Genomic DNA, 21133 nt, shown 5'->3' with positions numbered 1-21133 from the left:
TAAAAATAATTGTCAAAATCTAGACCTGCAGTCAAAAAACGTTCGTATTTAAATAATATGGTCCAGAGGTTAGAACCAGACCAGACAAATAGATGAAATTAAATACTTCTTATCATTCATTCATTTTTTTTTAATAAGAAGTATTGAGTCATTTCGGTCGCTCTATACAACTGTGCCCCTTTTTCTCGAGGGCGGCCCAAAGATGGAAAATGAAAAAAGTGACAGAAAAAAAGATAACCGGCCCCCTCAGAACCAATCGTAGAAATTAATGCTGCTGTTTCATTACGCAACTGTAAATAAAGGTGTGTTATGTTTGACATAGTCAGTAGAGATTCTTTTTTTTTGTAGGCGATAGGCTAGCAACCTGTCACTATTTGAATCTGAATTCCATACAGCAGAGCGTTTTCAGTCGTAGTTTCAGTCTTATCAAGACTACTGGCTCTGTTCACCCCGTAAGGGATAAGACGGGATTAAAGGTATGTATATTAATTAATTAGATAAAAGGCCTGTATAACAATCTGTCTGTATCTTTAATTATCAAAAACATTTAATGAATAATAATAATAAATATTTAAAATTAATGAAATAATAATAAATTAAGAAACATTTAATCAAAATGTATGAATGTGGCTTTCTATTTTATAAGTATTTACTCTATAAATTGTGTGTTTTATAATAAATATTGCAATTGTTTTTTGCATCCTTAACTAATAGTCGTAAAAACTTTTATACTGTTTACATATGCCAACTAATATTGAATCAAAATGCGAAAGTAAGTTGTGTACTAAATTAATCGGCTTGAAATTTTGCGTATACCTACTTACCTACATAATTAAGAGTCTGGAAAACGACATAGGATACTTTTCATCCCGTATTCTTTGGTAGGTGGCGCAAAATTCGCGCGTGTCGTTCGCGCTCCATTCCATAGCGGGATTTATTAAAATCTTCGCCATGTTTAAAATTCCCTAAAAATATCTCTAAAACGGGGGATAATAAGCCAGAGTCCCTTGAGGGCAGGTTCTAACTAGACCAAGTAATCCATCTTATGGAGTTATAAATATTTTTTAATGGAAAATTTTGACTGCGCGAAAGTAATATGCTCCATTGGGACTAGGGGATTCTATATTATATAGTGGCGCCCTAAAAAATGCGGTTTAGGTATTTTCAATTATTAACTTCTGATGAGACAGGCCTAGACGAAGGTGCCTTGATCGGATTAAGGACGTCCTGGCAAAAGGTCAGGTCGAGAGTACCAAAATTCAAAATTCAAAATATTTATTCATTATTATAGGATACTTCGTTTCGCTTAATAATTGTCAAAACGTATGGTTTAACAACATTGGTTGACGTCAAATAAATTACTTAAAACTAAGTTTACTGCCGCTTCCAAGTCGTCAGTGCAGAAGAAGCGGTAACAAACTGCACTGCAGCATTTTCTTCTTCTTACCGAAACCGCGGAGCTTGCATGAAGATAGTTACGTTTGTAGATGAAGCGAAAAAAGTATGCAAGGATCGTGGCAAGTGGCTCTTTCTACCCCACAGGGAAAGAGGCGTTTGATTTTGCGTATACTTACATATATTAATGCGTTCCGTTTACATTTAAACCGCAATATTTAACCCCCACTATTTCAAATGCTCCTTTAAAATTAAACTAATGCCAAATAAACGGTAATTGGTTTGGTTACAATGCGGTTTCTGTGTTGGGCACACATGTTACTAGCATAAGTCCTTTAAATCAAAATTAACGATTTTTATACATACATTCATAATAATCACGTCTCTATTTCTTACGTGGTAGACTGATCCAACAAACTCGCAAACACTGTAAGGCCACGTTCGGCGCCATACGGCTTATGATCGAATTGAAATTCAACATACATACATATGGTCACGTCTATATCCCTTGTGGAGTAAACAGAGCCAACAGTCTCGCAAAGACCGATATTTGGCTTTATGATAGAATTGAGATTCAAATAGTGACAGGTTGCTAGCCCTTCGCCTAAAAGAAGAATCCCAAGTTTATAAGCCTACCCCTTAGTCGCCTTTTACGACATCCATAGGAAAGAGATGGAGTGGTCCTATTCTTTTTGTACTGGTATCGGGAACCACACGGCACAAGTACTTATATATACATATACATATACTATCGATAATGTAGTCTGGGAGTCTGAGATACTTTTACGCTGCAATCATCGAGGCGCTGGTGCAATGATTCTATTGATTTTCACTATCCCGCGCCCGCCCCCCTCCCGCGTGACCCTCCCCCCCACTCTCAACTACACATAGTAAATACATAATTGCGTGAGCCCCACGTAGGTATGTGCGGTGAATTGTCAGCGTTGGTATTATTTGGTTGTTCTCATATTATTTCTAGTTTCAGACGCTGTGGTCAACATTTTGGTAACATTTTGTATATATTTCCAAAAGCCTTGGTTGTTCAATTAATAGGAAACCACTTCATAAATTATATTACTTCATTCATTATATTATAAATGGGAAAGTGGGCTGTTATAGAAGAACATGGCAACTTATAAAAGATGCTTGACCAATTTTATGAAATTTGGAATGCAGGCGGAGAAGGCTGTGTGTGGATAACATACATAGATATAATCTCTGCTTATCCCTTGCGGGGTAGACAGTATCAGCCTTCTTGAAAAGATTGAAAGGTCACGTTGAGCTGTATGTCTCAATGATGGGACTGAGATTTAAATAGATACAGGTTGCTACCCCATCGTCTACAAGAAGAATCCCACTAGAGAGCCTATGCCTTAGTCGCATTATTCGAAATCCCAAAGAAAGAGATAGCCTTATTCTAAAGTTCCGGGAACCACACGGCATACCTTCTAATACCAAGAAAAGGTAACAAATAACAACGGGCCAAAAGGAAAATTCATTTCGTCGTGTTAATAAAAAAACTTGGAAACAGTTAGAAAAGGGAAAAAGCTTGGAAAATTATTAAAATATCTCTCCCGGCGACTTGGACAGCCTTTGTTCGTTTCTGTGAATTTTTCGCCTGAACTTTGCAAAGTTTAATATCGAGTTTTCGCCGGCGCCAACTTAACGGGTCCACCTGTGATTTTTTACCTTTGAAACAATTAACTTTATTAATAAAATATTGTTTTATACTTATCGCCTTTAGTTTTTTGTTAAAAAAATATGAAATTTTACCTACCTGTATAGAATTACAAGAAAAAACCGCTGAATAGAGTTTGATAAAAAATTTGAACATAGTGAATATCAAAGGTGAATTATAAGCTACTTTATTTTTGGAAGTTTAACAGAAGCGAAACCACGGGCAAAAGCTAAGGAGTTAAATTAAATGGTTAATATAGTAGAACTTTTATATAACCGATATAATCTAATATGATATATAGGTAATAAGATGGTAATAACGCTGCTTATGCTATGAAAAAATATTTTAGTTGCTACATATATTTTTACTAAAAGATGTTATAATTGCCTCGTCCTTGAAGGTTTTCACAAGACAGCTGTCTTTTGAAAAAATCATTCATTTTGATATACTTATATCTTATTAGTTGCACATCATTGGCTTAGGTTAACCCCATTAAGTATCATTTATAACAATATCATAACATTATCTACACAAAAAAAAACGCTTTATTTCGCTTTACTGTGAAGCCACTTACACCAAAACAGGTAATACTTCTAACTTAATTACATTTCCCGAAACATTAAAACAACAGACGAACATTATGTGCCCGAAACTCCCATTCAAGTGTTTTTACAAGGAAATAAGAAAATCCGAAGTTGTTGCGTTGTTTTTTGTTCAACCATTGTTATGCAAAGGAATTCGGAATGGAAATAAATTGATTGGGAGTTTTTCCTCCGCCTCCCAGTCTATTTTGGTTATTTGTTTTTCGAAATTGGAACGTCATATTTGTTCTAGTTAAACAATTGAGAAAATGTTTTATTTTGAATATGGAATTTTTTTTTTGCTAAAACCATATGACCCTAATAATTTAAAATTTAAATAATTGAAAAGATATGTATACCTATTCAAATTTAGAATTCTGAACGAACTGTCGTGCGTCAACAGAATAAAAATTGCATTGACTGCAAACGAACCGCAACATGTCATGTGTGTGGCCGACAAGGTGGCTATTATGACAATTAAAAAAGTAATTACCAATAATAGTTGCCTGCCAGTAATTATTGACTCTATTTCTTTACTAGTGTTGAAAAAACGTGGGAATTTATACACGTTTAGTGTCTGATTATTAGGCCGTGACTTTGTTTAGTTTTCTATGTTTATTCGTTTATCATTACAAAAACTGGTACAGGGTTTTTTGTTACTACACACATAGTCACGCCTTTATTCCTTGCGAGGTAGACAGAGCAAACAGTCTTGCAAGACTGAAAGGTCACATTCAGTTGTATAGTTTAAGATGGATTTGAGATTCAAATAGTGACAGGTTGGTAGCTAATCACTTTCAAAGAGAATCCAAAGTTTATTAACCTTTGCCTTAGTCGCCTTTTACGACATCTATTGGAAAAAGACGGAGTGGTCTTATACTAAAGTGCCGGAAATCACATGTCTCTAATATTAAGTGCAAATATCTTGAATATAAGAAAGGAATTGTAATTCTACTACTATGAAATTCGAAACCGTTAAATGCTTGGGGTTTCCTTAAGACAGAAAAGTTTCTACGGCCGATTACCAATCATATAATGAAGTTTCACACAGAAAGCTTATAACAACTTATAAAAGGAACAATTCCTGCAAAGACAACGGCCATACTGATGGTAAGTGGTAAGGGCACTGTTCATGTACCTACCTACTCCAGGATATTTAAACCTATGGACCTGTACCATTCTAAAATATTAATATGAAATCACTAACAAAAACAAATCATTTCCAGCCAGTATTTTAGCTTCAGTTGAAATCTCGTCAAATTTTATTTTAAAATGATTCAAATATAGAATGCCAGGTGCAATCAAGGTTGTTAGCGACGGCCATCCAAACTAAAGTGTCCTTACTCTATGGTTCATCTTTATTCATATTCAAATTTAGAATATCAATGTCCAATAGACCATAGATGTGCGAACGCTAATCAAAAATATAATACATACTCATTGTTATTCTCTGCTACAATAGTATAAAAAAAATTTAATTACTTATTTATTAAGATACAATTTACTTCAGAGATTATACTATAATGACAAAACTTAAGTTATTACAATGAGTACATAGTGTTTACAATCATATGTAATAAAAAATAATAACAGCATTTTAATTTAATTGCATACCGGAAGAATTATTTGCCTGTTTATCTGCACTGTGTATTTTTATGCAATTGTTATGTATTTATTTATTAAATCATTATGTATATATAAATAATAAGGAATATATGCAACGATTTCATATATTGGGTGTTTTAACCATTAAATAATATTATTTAATGTCTTCTAGATTTTGTCTGAGAGTTCGCTATTGAGGAAATTTTCATTATCTTTTTTTAGCTGACATTTATAGTATTATTAATAATAACCTTTATGTCAAAAATCAACGCAATCTGTCTTGTCAATACCTCATCAGAGATAACACAGGTAAAAATTAATTCGTGTTCAGATATAAAACACAAGACATCAATCTCGATCGATCATGTAGTGAGCTATTTGCAAGCAAACTCATTTTACATAATTAAAACACTATTAATAAAACATAATCATAAAAACAGAACTAGCAGTGCGAAATCACTTAAAAATTCGAATTAAACGATTGAATTATAAATAATGCGCATAGCAATGAGTCGCTCCGGCGTCTATTGGCTAGTTTGAACGTGGAAAAACACGTGAATTTTTTTTCTAACCCACGTAGAACGTACGGCAAGCGGCGTCCCATTGGCCGGTTCGGAATCGCCGCGCGTTCATTGGCTGAATTTTTTCCTCTTTTCACGTATACGGCTAGTTGATTTTTTCCCGGGAAATCTGCGGCCAATGGTTGCACGTAGTTTTTAATTATAAAAGTTGAAGTTGTGGATTTTTGCGGGTTGAAATTGTAGATTTATTTTTGTTACGGAACGCTGTTTTATGATTCCGGTTTATATTTAGCAGATGGACGTTCTGCGACTGCTTTCGTTTATGATGTTAGTATATTTTGATGTTACCGTTTAATGCGTCGTAGTTTTGATGAATTTGTATTAGTTTGCGAGGCGATGATGTATCGGGATAGTGTTATGAATATGCGTACCAGATAGCGTATAGATATCCAGAAATATTGCTGTGATATACATACATCTTTCGTTAAAAAATTCTATGTTTTCTGTGTTTAAAATCATGTAACAAAATTTAATTTAAGTACTCATATCTTAAAAAAGTCGTACAGGAAATAAGATGTGTGTTTTTACCGAAAACTTAATACCATAAGGGATGATTCTCATTATAAGAACTATGCCAAGCTTAGGGACCAACCTTTGATACGTCTACGATACGAAAGTAACGTACTTACACACATACATACACATAATCACGACTATATCTCTTGCGGGGTAGACAGAGCCAACAGTCTTGAAAAGATTGATAGGTCACGTTCAGCTGTTTGGCTTAATGATAGAAATAAGATTGAAGTGGCGTATTTTCTATATATACACTTGAAGACAAAAACAACTTACCCGTATGCAACCTCGTGTGCTGTTGAACATGGCTTAGTTGCTTGAACCGTCGGTCGCAATAGGAGCATTTGTATGGCTTCTCCCCCGTATGGACCCTTATATGCTGGACCAGCTGGTGATTCGAGCTGAAGGACTTCAGACACTGCTGGCATTGATGAGGCTTCACTTCACCTCCTAAACCTCTCTGGAGCTCCCTCGCGTGCATTTGCATTGCGTTTTTGTGCATAAAGATCTGAAACAATTTGGAAGTTAAGGCAACTGGTATATACACACATAATTACTTAACGTCTTTATTTTTATGGGGTGGACATATCCAATACATATAATCACGTATATCCGTTACGAAATAGACAGAGCGAACATTCTCAAAAAGTATGATCCAATGATGAATGGGATCCAAATAGTGATAGGTAACTGGATAGACATATGATGTCTTTATCTAACGGGGTAGGAAGAGACAATAGTTATAGATAGATTAACTATTGATGCAAGTTGTTAGACAATCGACTTACTTGAAACATTTTGAAATCTCTTCGGGAATGGTTAAGTCAAGTAATGAAATAAATTTGGTCAAAATCTTAATCGCAATATAATTGGAACTTCAGTAAATTTGTAATCAGCTTTTATACATAACAAGTATTTAATAACAAATATTATATCATAGTTTTTTCCGTACTTAAATCGAACCCCAAAAAAGTAATAAAACTAAATATATCGAGTTAAATTAAAAAGGTATTTAATTACTAAAAGCAAACACGGATCTGAATATTATCTTAGCCCTATTTCCTAGAATTAAACCAACATAGTGCACACTATAAATTGCATACAGGCTAACAGTTATGTTAAAACGTATGGGTGGTGTTAGCTTACCGCGATCTATAATTTTACAGCAAAGAAAATTGCAGAATACCGTGAAAAACGAACATTATTTATTGTAAACACGCAGTTTGTTTGGAATTTCAAATTCAAAATATGAACGTTTCGCTTCAATTATATCTATGGTATTTGCATAAGGATATTCGATTTTTAAAAATACCTACGCAAGTACATAAAGATTTTTTTTAATTAAATAAAAAATACAGTTCCATTTTCATTCAATGAAGATTGATTTTTGAAATTAGAACTTCAATACAGTTTGTTTATTGACAACTTTAAAAATGAAAAAGTTTAAATTCGATTGTTCTTTTTTTTTGAATGTATGGTACGCGATCACTTCAATCATGAATCGATTTAGTTTTTTCTTTGTTTAAAATTATACTCTCCCGAGATGATTTAAATTTTTCAGGTTAAGATCTGATGTTACAAATATTTTTCCTTTTAGTCCGTCGATTGTTGAATTGTTGATGGAATATCTGTATATGTAAAATCATCACGATGCATGACGCCTACTGTACTGATTTTAATTAAATTTCACTTGTAAGTTTTGGTTTGTATGAATCAGAAGTCATGTTAAGCTACAGTTCCAAAAATTGAGGTTACCTAAATTAAACATAGGTACCTAATAAATAAAATTAATAGGCCTTTAATAAGTCGCAAATCAGAATTAAAGGCCAGTTTTATCAATATTCGGTAGCTGAGTATAAATAGCTTAATCTTAGTACAATCTTATATAGTATACAAGTTATATTTATTGAGAACCCTTCGTTTCTGCGATTGCAAAGAAACGACTTTGGACACGCGAGCGTACAATGGCTGACACGGATAATGGGCACGCGAGATTATTTTTTTATGTATTTAAAAGTAATAATAACTGATTAGTAATTTAATATTTATTAACAAATCTTTATCAGAAAAAGAATTTCAAGTTTAAAATCTTGGAGAGTTCTAAATTTATGATATTTTTTTTGGTAATGGCAGCTAGCAGCTTAGTTAAGCTGTAGAGCTTAGGTATATATATAAGTTTTGATAACGAATTAAATTTCTTACCTCGATAAAAGGAGATGAAAAATTCCACATTATAAAAAAAAGTAAAAAATACGTGTGTTTTAAACTAATGGCAGGCACACAATAAGTATTATCATGTGAATTAATTATTAACTGTTATTTTAGGGAAGGAAAATATAAAAACTCTATTTGAAAAATATGATTAATATTTAAATTGACGCACTTCCTCGTTTATATTTAACATATTTTTCAACGTTTTAAAATTATCTCTCTCTGGTTTTACAAAATATAAAAAATATTTTTTTACGGATTTTAAGATTAATTAGGTACTATTGGTATCCGATAACTTACTTAGTTATATTATGAAGAAATTTCAATATTCCGTTTTTATAAACTTTCTAACATAGAAGTGGTAGGGAAAAATATGAAATAAACTAAGTATGCTGAGATCGTGGCAAGAAGATTTACTCTGCATTTCCCTTCGAGAAAGAGTTTTATGGAGTCCTTCCTCCTCAATTAGTCACTAAAATTGTTCTTTGTTTCAAATTCGAATTTAAATTGTATGTGCCCAAAAACAGTGTCCTAATTTCCCTGCCCGCCATTACAGCCCTTTCACGCGTGTTAGAAAGTAGACCTAGACGGCGTATCACGCAACTAAGAAATTGCAAAGAATTTATGTTTTTGATGTGTAATGATGTCGGGTTACTTTGACGTATCTGATTTGGTTTATATTTGAAACTAGCTTTTGGATGAGACATCGTTCCCGTGGGAATTTAAGAAAATCCTTTTTAGATAGCCTCCTTTCTCTTCCTGATAGATTGAAAACATTATTTTAGGGAGTTATAAACTTGTATTAAAAACTTAAACATAAAAATCTTTTTTCAGGCAAAGGGCTACCAGAGGTGGCCCGTCACTATTTCTGAATTTCAGTTTGAACATAAGGCCATTTTCACTTAAGCGTGACTTCAAAGTCTTGTGACCATTGGCTCTGACTACCCCTTTCAGATTGACTCCACCGTTGTGAATTATTGTTTTTGTCATATATCTATAAATTTGTTATTTGCAATAAAATATATACAAACAAACAAACTCAAATTTAAAACTTTTATTCATCTTTATAGGACACTTTAATATAACTTAATAATTGTCATATCTTTTGTTTTCACAACATTGGTTGACGTCAAATAAATTACTTAAAACTGAGTTTACTGCCGGTTCCAAAGCGTCAGCGCAGAAGAAGCGTTAACAAACTGCACTGTAGCTTTCTTTTCGACAACATCAACTTCAGTCAAACGAACTAAAAATAAATTTAAAAATGCTACAATAGGTACAGTGTCCTTAAAAGATCCCCATCAAAAATTACTAGCTTAAAAAGTACAGTCAATTTGGTGAAACCCTAACAGGACGGGAGTATTATAGCTCTATTAAGAAAACAGAGCGGACGCGAGGCTTGTTGAACAAGACTTTTTTATCGCTCATTAACACGGTGTCGTTTTATGATTAAATTTTTTTTTACAGAACCCCTTTACTCGGCTGTAAAGTGTACGTTTTGGTTTGATGTAGTAATTTGTGAGAGTGCCAAATATGCTTTTAGAATAGGACCACTCCATATGCTTTGCATGGACGTCGTAAAAGGCGACTGAGGGATAGGCCAATAAACTTGGAATTCTACTTGTAGGCGATGGGCTAGGTACCTGTCACTTTTTGAATCCCGAGTCCAGCATAATTCAGTCTTTCAGTCTTTGCGAGATTGTTAGCTCTGTCTACTATAGGTATATACTATAGATACTACTATAGATAAAGACGAGACGAATATACTCCACTTTTGAAGTTGGTTATTTTTTCTAATTCTGTAAAGTACGGTGACTCAATACAATACCCTTGACTCATATTTTTATGCCATTTATAAAGATGCGCTTATTTAAGTACCTTTCTTTGTGCAAAGTGGGTCAGCGATGAGGCACGCTCAGTCCATCTGCACGGCCGTAACTCATAAACTTGCAATTTTAGATTATTTTATCTCGAAACGGAATTTATTGTATATAGCTAATGATTTATAGGCGTTGTCTTTAACAGGGGTAGGCAGAGTCTTGTTTTTGCAATGACCACAAAGTAGAAATGGGTAAGTCAGATTTTTATACGAAGCGACTCCCATCTGACCTCCGCAACCTTTGCAGGGGAACCAAACCCGTATAGGATCGATCATGGTTACACATCCACTTACCTGAATGAGCAGGTTTCCTCATCATGTTTTCCCTCACCATAAGAGCATCGGTTAGTATTGAAACTAATGTACTACATAAATAGTGCCGTGTGGTTCCCGGCACCATTGCAAAAAAGAATAGGACCACTCCATCTCTTTCCCACGGATGTCGTAAAAGGCGACTAAGGGATAGGCTTATAAACTTGGGATTCCTCTTTTAGGCGATGGGCTAGCAACCTGTCACTATTTGAATCTCAATTCTATCACTAAGCCAAACAGCTGAGCGTGGCCTATCAGTCTATTCAAGACTGGTGGCTCTGTCTACCCCGCTTGGGATATAGACGTGATCATATGTATGTATGTATGTACTACATAGATAACTTTGAAAATAGTCATTGTTACATGGTCGAGGCGGGATTTACTATCCGTAAAAAGTCACTCATCGGAACTATAATTAACAGTACTGACTTCATACACTTTTAATAAAACAGGTGTATACTTAACTAACAATTAACAAGTTATCACTTTCCGGTTAACCGTTATTAAACGTTTTTAAAAAGGGGTTACTACGACAAAAGCAATTAAATTGATAACTGATTATTATCTTTTTTTTATTATTGATATTTCGTGAATGATACGTTTGTGAACTATGCAATATGGGATTTATAAGTCGAAGCGAAACAGATATATCACGTTTTATTAGACCTCAGAAGATAGACAGAAAGAAGAAGAAGTCTAGAAAAACATCAAGGCCATGTTCAGCTGTACGGTTTAATGATGGAATTGAGATTCAAATAGTGACAGGTTGAAGAATCCCAAGTTTAAAAGCCTATCCCTTAGTCGAATTTTACGACATCCATGGGAAAGAGATGGAGTAGTCCTATTCTTTTTAGTGTGAAAGCCTATCCCTTAATCGACTTTTACACACTATGTTCTCCCGTCGCCACCATACCAGCATGGAAGCTTACACTAGACAAATATGCGGCTATTCCCTTACTTATCTTTTACAAAATCCAAGAAGTTTTATAGAAATTAAGTTATATAAGTATTGTAAGTGCCTGTGAATGTGTCAAATGAAAAGGTTTTGTAGGTGCTATATCGTCGCTACGACAAAGTATGATGCACGCATGAAGTGTTCTAGTCTTGTGGCTGTTGACTCTGCCTACCCCCTTTGGTATTAAGACGTGATATATGTGTGGGTGTGATGCCCGCCAAGCCACCTTGAAAATTCAAAATTTAGTTTTTGTCCTAAATCGCCTCCTACGACATGTCGTTAATGCGAATGGAAAAAAAATGCATTCAAAACAGTATTTATAAATTCAAGGTTAGCGTTACTCATCGCATCTCGTCTTTAAATAAATGCAACCTTGCACTAAGAAAGTCGCCGTAAACAATATTTTTACATACATACATACATACATATGTCACGTCTATATCCCTTGCGGGGTAGACGAAGAAATTAGACAACTAGAGGTCACGATTAGGTCGACTGTGATGGAATTGAGGTTCAGACATGCATATAATGTCATCTATATACATTACATTACCTCGTCTGCACAACCACGACCACTCTGACAAGAGTGTTCGACTAAGAAGAACATATCCATTACGAGGAAGACAGAGCCCACAATCTAGAGAAGACTCAAAGGCTACGTTCAGCTGTGTGGCTTAATGATTGAATTGAGATTCAAATTGTGACAGGATACTAGTTCTAAAAGAAGAATTCCAAGTGTGACAGAAAAGAGATAAATTGAGGACGCTCCACTTAACTCCACCGAGAAGAGTTAACTAAATTTAAGTATGTTTAGGAAATGCGTGTAGTCCAAAACAAACAAAAAGAGTTAGCTCTTAAATATAAGAAATATGCTTGATCAAATTAAGGACGTCCTGGTAAAGGGTCAGGTCAAAAGTACCCGAAACCACCGAGCTTGCATGAAGAGAGTTATGAATGTGGATGAAGCGAAGGAAATATGCAGAGATCGTGACAAGTGGAAAGAGGTAGTCTCTGCCTACCCCTCCGGGAAAGAGGCGTGATTTTATGTATTTATGTATGTATGCTTAAGAAAATCGTGTATTCTTTTACTCTGTCACCCCGAAGCGCGTGTTATCTATCATGAAACCTTGGCATGCTGTTATCACTAAGTATTTGATATAACGATTAGTGTTCAATATGTTTGTCCTCTCGTGACGGTTTGATTATTATACAAATATTGTTTAAAACAATTTAAAACATTAGACGAATCGTTTTGCTGATAATTGGCATTTATAAAATCAATTTTATTTTCAAATATGTTTATTGTTTAAGCATTAAACTAAAAATAACCTCAAGGATTTCGATTAGAGAGAAACAAAATACCTATGAAGAGTTTTTTTATGTTTTTTTTTCTGTACAGTATATTTATTGTTTTTATACGTAGTGTATGCCAATTAATTGGCTTACTGTGCAGATTGTAAAAATCAATCAAGGGCAAGGCAAATAAAATTGAAACTCTTATTTTATGCGATGGTCTAGCAACCTCTCACTATTTTAATCCAAATTCCATTATTAAGCCATACAGCTGAAGGTGGAAATTCAGTCTTTACGAGGGTGTTGGCTCTGTCTACGCCGTAAAGGATAAAAACGTGATTATATTTATTTATATGGATGTATGTAAATTAAGTTATCTATTTAACATTTGTCACAAAAATCTAAATGCGAACAGAGAACGAAATGCCAAAGAATGTTGGCATTTTGCGCGACCTAACTTTTTACAATCCCATCGTGATAGGTGGCGACACTATCGCTATTTCTTTACAAACACTGGCTTTTAATAAATGTTGCTTTAGAAATACTTTGTTTTTAAACTTATTTTAGTACATGATTTCTATAATTTTCTCGACAAAAGTAAATATTTTTTATCTTCATTTCACAGTAAATCTACAAATGTTTTAATGGCAGATAACCAAACAAAAACAAAATAGTGAAGTGCAATAGAAATTTTAGCAAAAATTTAATGAATTTGCCATCGGGTGGATATTTATAATGTTCCTAAATGGGAAAGCGTGTTTATTTAACCAATCCTCGTAATATTTCGCATTCACATAATTAGGAATACTGAGATGAACAAAAGGTCCCGCCAGGTCCCGAAGCATTATAAATAGAGGGTGCAACTGGGAATGCGCAAAGATGAAAGAGAGAGAGATAGACAAAGGGTACCTTTCATCCCGGAAACTGACTAATACCAATGACAATCGAGTCGAGACAAATTAATCGCGCTATTTGTAAAAACCGCCTTAAAATCTTCTGAACAGACTGACTTTTGTAATAATACCAGAAGAATACCAAGTCACACCTACAAAAGGAACTGGAGTAATAAAAAATGCATCGCCGACACTGACCTATGTCAACAAACGGAGCGACTGCGCATGTGTGCGGATGTGTGTAGATTAAGTATGGATAGAGATGGCAAATTAAAAAAAAAATATACTTTAACAAAGATATGCGCTACTTTGAAATATGGAAGTCAACAAAAAATTGTTTTATACACGTATTTATTCTTTACGGAATAAACAGAGCCAAAAAGGCAAATGTTTTTATTGTGAAACAAATAAAAATATTTTTTTTTTTAATGTATTGCTGTGATCCGTTAACTTGATTAAAATTGATATAAAAGAGATTGCTAAATCATCGACTTTGAAAGAAGTCAAACGTGATAAGATTATGCCTTAATTCTTTAAAAATTTGCAAGAGAAGAGTAGCAGCAAGCACATATTATTTTTTACTACCATTTTTCTACCCTGCCAGTCAATATGTAAGAAGAAAGAAATAATAGATATATTTATTCCAATATTACGGTGAGTAATGTCGTTTAACATCCTTTTCCATCTCAAATGGTTACGGTACCTATTATAATATTAAAAACTTTAAAGTCTCTTTATTAATAAAAAAAAATTTTTTTTATTAAAACCACTGCACGCTTTTTCTCTATGAATCGCATCCAGCCAGACAATGACAGGCGCATTCAGATAACCTCATTTCTTTCCGTGATAGCACGCACACTAACCTAACTTTACCCTCACTAACATGTACGGGATTCAGTGCCAAAGATGAAGCAGGAAGAATTTTTATTATATGTAATGTAGTTTAAGAAAATAATGGTTAGTAGAAAATGTCTTCAAAGAAACATTCAGCAAAGAATTAATTTCGTTAAAAAAAGTTAAGTTAAGTTTTTTTTGCACCTGCTAGAGTTTTATATTTGATTCAATCGATTTGTAGATAATACTTCATACTAAAGTATGAAGTATTGTGCTAACTAAGCACTTATTTGTATAATAAAAAAATAAGTATACAAATATAAGAAAAAAATACACCATTGACATGCATATTTAAAAAAAAAATACTTTTATTTCAGGTTACACGTACCCATACCCGTACAAAAAGAAAATAATAATTATTTTTATATTTAATAACGTTTTTGACATAACTATCAATTAGATATTCTGTGCTGACATTAAACTGTTAATATAACACAAAATGACATAAGAATAAGTAAGAGGCCTTTCTGAGCCTTTCTGTTATAAAAATCAGTATACTGTAGACTATAGGTAGTTGCATATATTTGTGTGTGTATGTATGTGTGTCTACAGAAGTTCATGTATGTCTCTTTGTCGATGACGCAATACCTAATAGAGCTTATCGGAGAAATGTGTTGCGCATTTTTATATTATGTAATATATTATTTTTATAAGCATGTTTTATGCAGGAGACGGGCTACCGACAACGTATTTGCATAATATGGGAAAATTGTATTTTAACATCGAAATTATTGCTATTTTAAGAAGCTTTTCTGACTGTTTTTGTATTAAAACTGCTTTAACATCACGATAATTAATTTAAGAAATCAATGGTACATTTCGATCAAAGGTAGAAGTATTAAAATATTTCCTAACTCTAAACCGATTTCAATACAACAATTATTCATAGAGATTCTGTTTTTTTTAAACTCAAACAATGTTATTATAATTTAAGGATTGGTAAATATCTTCGAAAATGATCCATGAACTCAACTGATGAATTGAATGAAATCTTCAACCTCAAATCTTCAAAATCTATATTAATTATTATACACAACACACTACATAATATGTATGGTATAGCTTAAGTTTTTAGACGTATTTTATTAAAATAAGAACTCATGTATAAAAAAACAAGAAATGTGAATAAAAAAATATATAAATTAAAAATGCAATAAAAATCGATGTCAATGGCTAAGACCTCAAAAGGGCTAACGCACCTTCAGGGCTACTGATAAGAAATACAAAGGACACTATCATTGTAGGTATCACAGGTCATTGAACTTAGGAATTATATTTCAAAAGACTTACTTTTATAACTACGTTTTTTCATAATGAAATAGCCTAGATTTTCATACACACACATACATTACGTCTTTATCCCTTACGGAGTAGACAGTGCCACAAATCATAAGACTTAAAAGTTAGGTTGAACTAACTTAATATTGGAAATGAGATTTAATCTAAATCTAAAATATGTATATAGTGACGGGTTGTAAAGCTTAAAAAAATAATCCCAAGTTTCTTAACACATTATTTGTAAGAGGTGTAAATATGTTTTAAAAAAATAAATAGTTTTGATCAAAAATTTATGTTTTTCAGTTCCTTTAGCACGGTTTCTATTCCATATTAAAATGGGGGACTTCAACGGGCGCCTATTTCAAAAACATTATTCTGAGATCTATGTAAAGCATCGATAACATGAAAGTACAAAAAGAATATCATATTTTTTGTATGGAAAAAGTTATAAATTTCCTTGCATAATAATATGTATTTAAACGAAGTTTTTAAATTAATACATATACTTGGAAAAAATGTGTTAGATATGTATTATAATAGGAAAGTATTTATAATATAATACCTACATTTTTTCTTGCTAATAACAATATAGCTGATATTTTTATTTTAACTTTTCTGGACGTTTTTTTATTTATCTGTGTTTTTCAATTACAAAATAACAAAAACGAATTATTTTTTTATGTTATCTTTTCATAAAAGTTCAAATTTCTTTTCCCTTGTAATTTTATTCTTCAGACTGTAATATAGGTATTATATAGTTGTTAATTATAACCTAAATAATTTACAACGGCTACAAATATTATTGTAATATTGATAAAAATAGACAATAATAAGAACAGTTGGATGTGCAGGACACATTTACCTTGCATACCAAAAAAAAAAAACTTATAAATGTTAACATTTGATGCATAAATTACTCTTGATGAGTTTATTATTAACTTTTTATTAACTTTAACCTTAAAAATATAAGAAACTATTTCTTGTTTTATGGTTTTTTACAAATTTTCTTGAAATGAAATAACGCCATTGCGTTATTATTCATTAAGTACTTATTATTTGTTTGTTTTTTTAATTCGAATAGTCAACATATTCGAATTTTGAAAACAAATACCTCCTCCAATTCTCTACGCATTGATTCCCGCCAATTTGAAAATCACACAGTGGAGTTCATACACAATTCATGCGTGCGCAGGTCACGATCACGGACGTCGAACTTGCATTTTTATCGATTCGACAATACGCAATCGATTCCATTTTTAAACGTATTCATTCGTATAGGAAATGCGTTCGATTGTTTGTTAATCAATTTAATTACGTTTTGGCGCACTGATATTGAAAAATTGAAGGCAGAATTTGAACTTTGAACAACGTTTTTCAATTGAAAGGAGTTGCGTCGTAAATTTCAAAGGGAGGAAGATAATAAAAGCGTTGTATCTGTCGATGGCGGTCCACGTGTTGGGCCATAATAAAAATAAATGGACTTCGCGCAAAACGAGAGAGGTCGCTCACCTCCCTAACCTAAGACAAGAGTTTGCGCGTACGCATCACGCACACACACGCGTTTGTAGGTCGCGACGGGATCACGTACATAAGTTTACACACACAGAGATACTAACGCCCACACGCAAGCGTCGCGCGTGCGCTGAACGAGTTTAGACAAACGGAAGAAATATTATTCTCTTTTTAGGTCCTGCATTTGCGCGTTCTATTTTTGAAATTTTCAACATTATTCCTTTTTAACATTTCATAAATGGAAATGTCAGTGCTATTAATTAGACTATGTAATATTTCGCTTGCAAATAATGTAATGTTAGATTCCAAGTAGCTGCAGTAGGCAAAATGTGACGTAATTCCATTATAAAAAGTGGTTTTTAATTACAGCATAATAAAAGGCGTGTTTATTTGCGAAAACTGATACCGTGTGTTTCTGCGTGCATTGCTCTCTTCGTGTTTTTAAACTTTGCTAGTGTGTGTGCGCGGATTCTTGACCTACCACAACAATGTGTATGTGTGTGTGTATGTAACTATACAATTTATTACTTTTAATTGTTGGTCATTTTCAGGATCGGCATTTGACGTCTTGCTTGAATTGCGCTTAGGAATGTTAGTGTATTGTTTTTTTTTTTTAATTTAATTTCCATACTGTTTCTTTTTTGGTATTTTTTTAATATTTTTGAAACTTATAAAATTGCAAAGTTTTATAAATATTGGGATTCTTCTAAATAGCGATGGACCATTTGTCACTGTTTATGGGAATCTCATTTTCATTGTTGAAACATTCTGTTAAACTTAATTTACATAAAAAACTATTAATAATAAAAACACGGCTCTTACACGGAAACTTAGGCGCATCTTTCTACTTGCTATGCCACAATCATTGCATACTTTTTCGAATTATCATGATTTAAAATTGTTAACAAACTACATTAAAGTTTCTTTTATAATATTTTTTAGAAAGTAGACTTTATAATCATAAACATTATAAAACAAACAAAACTTTTCATTTAAATTTTAAACTGTTTCAAAAGTTATTGAACTTATGAGGTGGGTCTTCACTTCCATATATTTTTTTTAAAGTAGCCTATTTAGTTAATATTTAGTTAATCTGTGTATATCTCAACTAAGGGTATAATACTTAAATATAATACTATTAATCTTTCCTCTTAAAAATTATGTTAGATTTATTCCTTTTTGCCTTAGTCAATTTTAACGCAGAAATTATTTCTTAAAAGGGTAGCCTTGACAATCTTGAGATACGCACAAAAGAAGTTTATTTTTAATACAAAGTAAACAAATATATCGCTCTTCTCATTGCCAGTAGGCACTGATACAGAATTATATCTTACGGAAAGGACAGAGACTTATAAATATATAAAAGATTTAAAAAAAATGTATGTATAATATAGCGCACACACCTATATGTAATATATTAACCACGTAATTTTGACAACAATTTTGTTTCATCCCAAAATATAAAAAAACAATTGTCTTAAAATTGAACATTTTATTTGTATTGTGAACTCAAGTTTTCAAATTTATTATTGATAAATACCTACATAAATAAATATTGCTTATATTTTTTATATGCACTTACTGTAATTTAAATTTAAAAAATCTTTATGTAATTTGTGTTGCTCCTTATTATTCTTATGACAATTTTTTTAAAAATTAAATAATGAACTTAGCTATGTAATTAAATTCTCTTATTTATTTATTTTGAAATATTTGTATAAAGGTATTTTTAACCACACCATGGTTTTCCTTTTATGTGACATTATTCTTGTAATTAAAAAGAGCAGTTTTATTTTGAAAATATAATAATTATTATCTATCTATCTGTTGTTGGTTGGTAGACTGGTAGAGGTGGTACTCTACGCTTTTAAACATATAATAAAATTTAATAATTATTGTCTTTGTGCAGCAACTAAGTGTTAATTGCACCCTAACATTGGCTACAGTACATTACATACATACATACATATAATAACGTCTATATCCCTTGTGGGGTAGACAGAGCCAACGGTCTTGAAAAGACTGATAGGCCACATTGAGCTTTTTGGCTTAATGATAGATTTCTTTATTGGTGCCGGGAACCACACGGCAAAAATAAAAAAGAACAGGTTACAGTTAACGTAATATTTGACTTTTTCGGTAACAATAGCGAAGCGAAAACAAAACAAAGTATGTGCCAATGACTTCTTTTCCCGCCGCAATTGTAATAGGCGATCAAGGGAATCACATTTTAACTTGGGATGAAATGCCAACTAGTATCTGTCTTCGAGTCTCAATTTTAACATAACATAAAGGCCATTCAAACGCTGCCTTCCGAATCTTGTGCTAGAGATAAACGTGACTTAAAAGAGATTTTTCTTTGTTCAAAACTGTTGCTATTAGAAAATCTGTCACTTTCCAACTCTAAATGTTACAAAATGTGTGAACAACCTCACTTAAACCTAACTTAATAACCAGACCAAATTTGCCATTGACCAATTATAAAAGAAAAAAACAACTAACCTTTAAACAAATAAAGCAGACAAAACTATCTATTTATATTGAATTTCAAAAAGGGACCAGAAAAAGTTAACTTATAGTATTACTTACACATCCGTATACAAAAATCCTACGTGACAAACTAAAGTTACAAAGTTCGTATATATAGTATATAGTTACTATAATTTGATACCAATCTTCCTACTTACGAGCAACCACAGACAATCCAATCATAGAGTCAATTAAAGAGGTAAGTACCTGCATCTGCATGTGTCACTATGGTATCCTTCACTAAGAATATCTGTGCCTCTCATCTCACACCGTGAAAAAAAATCACAACACTAGCACTACAATTCAGAATTCAAACGCTTATTACGTCACCGACGTTTCAATTTAGAACACGTAAAATTTCAAAATAATAACTTAAGGCGCGTTTTTTTTTTAATTATACGGCGCAAAAGAAGTCTGTTTTGCTAGAATGTATTTTTCAAATGTCTGTATGCGGCAAAAAATTGCTGTGCACTCAGGCCGTGGGCCGTAGGCGTTCTGTTTATAAGTACTATAGTTGTAGAGTTAGTATGGCATCGTAATGCACTTATATGTAGGTACTTGCTAAGTTTTTTATTATAGTCAGTTATACCCGCGCGGTTCCTTAGTTTGAGGCTCGCGTGCTGAATAGAAACATCTTGGTACTTGTATTACGTAATGAAAAACTATTTATGAAGTCTGATTGTTAAGTAGTGTCTTTGCGACAAGTCCACTAAAGCTAGTTCAAGGTAAGAACTTTATAGGTAGGAAAAGTTTACAATAAAGATTATACATGTCTCCGACTAATAGACTGCTCTAGTAATTTTCAAAATATTTGTTAATGAGAATAAGGAATAAAATAAGATCCAATAATGTAGTTGTAACTACGTGCTGAAATGACGAATTTCATTTAATCTTTACATCTCAGTATAACGCCTAAATAACTAAAATTTATTTTAAATTTCCTGATAATATCTCAACAAAAACAACAAAAAAGGAACTTCAAAGAATCAAGAAGAGGAAGGCTATGTGTGGAAAAATGTTA

General features: G+C 32.7%; 1 protein-coding gene across 1 annotated transcript in view; it reads right to left on the bottom strand.

The window, feature by feature from the left end:
* The window catches only part of LOC106143478 (zinc finger and BTB domain-containing protein 24), a 55439-nt gene that overhangs the window by 20005 nt on the left and 14301 nt on the right, over positions 1-21133 (bottom strand). Inside the window, exon 5 of the mRNA XM_060951594.1 lies at positions 6633-6864. Within this exon, the coding sequence (XP_060807577.1) occupies positions 6633-6864 (232 nt within the window). The remainder of the gene's footprint in view (positions 1-6632; positions 6865-21133) is intronic.

Source organism: Amyelois transitella, chromosome 25, assembly GCF_032362555.1.
Source record: "Amyelois transitella isolate CPQ chromosome 25, ilAmyTran1.1, whole genome shotgun sequence".
In the NCBI taxonomy this organism is placed as follows: Eukaryota; Metazoa; Arthropoda; class Insecta; order Lepidoptera; family Pyralidae; genus Amyelois; species Amyelois transitella.
This window is presented reverse-complemented; position numbering and strand designations above follow the sequence as displayed.